The 3,622-nt window shown below is 35.0% G+C and overlaps 1 protein-coding gene across 1 annotated transcript in view; it reads right to left on the bottom strand.

Annotated features, from left to right (window-relative positions):
• Positions 1-502: 502 nt before the first annotated feature.
• The window catches only part of METTL4 (methyltransferase 4, N6-adenosine), a 35,256-nt gene continuing 32,136 nt past the window's right edge, over positions 503-3,622 (bottom strand). Inside the window, exon 10 of the mRNA XM_019665104.1 lies at positions 503-3,256. Within this exon, the coding sequence (XP_019520649.1) occupies positions 3,111-3,256 (146 nt within the window). The 3' untranslated portion in view covers positions 503-3,110. The remainder of the gene's footprint in view (positions 3,257-3,622) is intronic.

The raw sequence follows: 3,622 nt of genomic DNA, 5'->3' as shown, positions 1-3,622 counted from the left end.
GGTGATTGTAATCCTCCTCTGAATCACACCAGTAGAAAGCTCAATGTCTCACTGAAGCTGAATAAATAACAATTCACTAAAGATATGTCTCTAGGGTACCAAGCCTGAAAAGGTAAGAGTTAGCGTCCTAGGGTTTTCTGGTAAGTATGAGTCTGAGATAGAATTTGGAGGACTAGAACAAGACAAGGTTAGACAGAGACTACAACAAAGACAGAGCAAAGGTAGCAAATAAAGCCAGGCCTGGACCTGAATCATGGGTTAGCCTCTCTGTCCTCTACCAAGACCACTAGCCCACAGCATTATTGGCCTCCCTTAAATGTTAACATCCAAGAGAAGTCTAGTCTCCACTGGTGACTTTCAGGCCATATGAAGAAATAGGCCTTATTTACGTGCTCTATACCTTATCAACTGGAAAATCCCTTGGGTTTTAGTCAGTTCCAGGCTGTTATAACAAATTACCATAGACTCAGTGCTTAAACAACAAACATTTATTTTTCATGGTTCTGGACACTGGAAGTCCAAGATCAGGGTGCCAAGATGGTCAGGTTCTTGGTGAGAGAATCTCTTCCTGGTTATGTTCTCACAAGGTCTTTCTTGGTGCTTGTACGCAGAGAGAATGAGACCCCATGTCTCTTCCTCTTTTTATAAGGGCATTAGTCCCATTATAAGGGCCCCACTCTGATGACCTAATCTAACCCTAATTACTTCCCAACGGCCCCACCTCCAAATACCATCACATTGAGGGGTAGGGTTTCGGCATATGAATTTTAGGACACAAACATTCAGTACATAGCTGTTGCACATAAAGATCAAGTTTCTGACATCTCCAGCAAAGTGTAAAATAACAATGAAATCGCCTAAAATTGCATTTCTCAGAACATATCCCTACAGTCAAGTGACACATGTCTTTATTGAAGGAAGACCAGAAAGATTGCCAATTAACCACCTATGAAAGTCATCAAAGAACTATGTGTGAGTGACAAAAAACAATCAGGTTCAAAAGAGTAGTTAAATGTTCTGTAATTTTACTCTAACAGCCCTATTTGAGAGGGTGAAAGAATGTCAAGAGAAAGGCCATGAATTCCAAGGATACATCTTAGGATGCAAAATTTTCCAAAGTTTCTTGAGTGGTGTCAGCTATTACCCTTGTGGACGTGAAATAGCTGTTAGGCTTTTTGTGTGGGTTGCCCAGGATGACCATTGTGACTCCGTGGCCTCTGGGTAAATCCAAATTAAACTGAGCTCTAGGGCTGAAGAGAAGAGGCTAGAATGCAACAACATCACTTTGGAAATCCATAGTCATTTGCTCAGTTTTCCATGTTCTTATATGCTCTTAGCCTGGCCTTTTTGTTTTCACAAGTTGTTTTATTGTTTTATTTTGCAGAATTATCCTTTCTTCAAAAAAGAACCCAATAATTAAACAAGTGTTACAAACAAGGCCCAGAGGATGTAACATTTAGGAGCAGAGTTAAGACTAGAAGTTCTCCCTCTTAAATTCCAGAACTCAGTGAACAAAATTCTCTTTTATTCTCTCAGTATTTACAATGCAAAAATAAAAGTCCAAAAACTTGCTGAGGATAAAATGTTTCCACAAACTATATAAAATCTATAAAATACAACAAAAAGCTGAAAAGAGTTTCAAATGAGGTTGTGAGAAGTTTGCTTCAAGTTTAATACCTTTTTCCTTTTAAATAACAAGTTAGAATACCTCTACAATTACAAAATTAAGCCTCTGATACTACACGCACACACTCAAAGAATGAACAAACCTCAAAAATAACATTTTATTTTGGTAAAATAAGCAAATACATTGGCAACCTTGTTAGATAATAATGTCAATCTAACATTTTACTTAGTAAATATTTGTAGAAAATCTGTAAATAGTGTATTTTTCAAAAAGCTAAAGAGTCCAGGCAAAACAGATGATATTATATATTCTATGATTCCACTTATATGAAATTGTAAAAATGTAGAAGTAATGACAGAAAACAAATCATTATTTGTCGAGGGCACTGGGTGGCAGGCGGGGGTTGACTGCAAAGGGACACAGGAGTTTTGGGGATGAAGGAAATGTTTTATCTACATCATGATTATAGTAGTAGATGGACAACTGTATGTATGTTTTCAAAACTCACTGAACTTCTATAAGGAAAATAGGAGAAAATTATTAAGTGAAAATTATACCTTGAAATTTTAAAAGAGATTATATATAATAAACCAGCATACTTTTCAAATAATCATTTCAGTGAAAATATTTTACTTAATAAACAAATATTTATTTGTAGAAAATCTATAAATAATATACTTTTTTCACAATCATAAGCAGTGTTTACTTTCTGACATTTTTATAAGAAATTTTTCATTTTTTTTCTAGAAAAAGAAGCAAACTAAGAAGTACTTAAAAAGTGACCTTGAACACAATTTAAAACCCTTCAATAATGTTTCCTAAACTCAGTATGAACTTGGCAGGTCTCTGAATGCTTTTCCCAGAATGTAACAACATAATAAAGGTTGTATATTTGGGTTGTACAGGGGCCAAATAGACAATATAAGTGAGTGCCATGGAGCAAGTGGTACTGTCACAAACTGGAATACATGGATCTTCCCAAAAGAGCTGCCACCACTGAGTCCTACAGATTGACGGCAGGAAAGAACACATGCCTCAGTGTAGCCAGAGCATCTTAACTTTAAAGAGAAGTAGGAATCTGGATTTCTATGTGAAATTTTCTGAATTTTTTTAGAATGATAGTTCAATTTTTTATTTTTTTTTTAATAACATGTGTGGGCCAAATAAAATATATCCATAGGCAGACCTCGGGTCCACAGTACATGCTTTGTGACTTTTTTAATTACAAAGTCTTGCCATCTTTCTAACCTAATGGCTTACATCTTTATTTGTAGTGAGTCTAGAGTAATGTGGAATATTAGTGCAGCTGAAGTAAAATTTATCTCAAAATTACATGAAGGCTAGTCATTTCTGGCTATTTTGCTGAAAAACCAAGTCCTGTTTACATTTCCAAGCACTCTGGTTGGTAATAAAAGAAAAAATCAGTTAGAATGAAGAAAGGATAAGGAGAAACTGAAGAAAAATCACAACTTTGAGATCAAAGTCAGCTTCTAGAGTCTAGAACAATAAAGTAATCCATGTGTTGAAATTTGAGAACTTCATTGCCCCAACTAGTCCAACCTGGCTGTAAATTTCGTGCAAACAATTCCAAATATTGCCCTTCTGGCTTGACATAGTCTTTTAAAACCTCTGTTCAAAAAAGAGAAAAACACAACAATTATTATTAAGAAATCAATATCCTTTTAGCAGTTAAGAATAGAAAAGCGAAGTTTCCTTAAAAAAAAAAAAACGACAGCAAATTAACTTCAAGGATTTCATCATAGGCTTTACTATTCATAGATAGAAAAGTTATTTGAAATAAGCTCCCTTGAGATTGGGAACAATACCATTTGAACTTTCAGTAGTCCTGATTTATTGGTTTTCATTTGTAAATGAGAAATGAGGATTTTAACACCCACACAGGTGAATTTTCAGTTTTCCAATACTGCTGACACATCTCCTGAGTACTAACTCAATCTATTTTTTAATAAATATAATCCATGCATGAAAAAGCTA

The sequence above is a fragment of the Hipposideros armiger genome, unplaced genomic scaffold, assembly GCF_001890085.2.
Source record: "Hipposideros armiger isolate ML-2016 unplaced genomic scaffold, ASM189008v1 scaffold_433, whole genome shotgun sequence".
In the NCBI taxonomy this organism is placed as follows: domain Eukaryota; kingdom Metazoa; phylum Chordata; class Mammalia; order Chiroptera; family Hipposideridae; genus Hipposideros; species Hipposideros armiger.
This window is presented reverse-complemented; position numbering and strand designations above follow the sequence as displayed.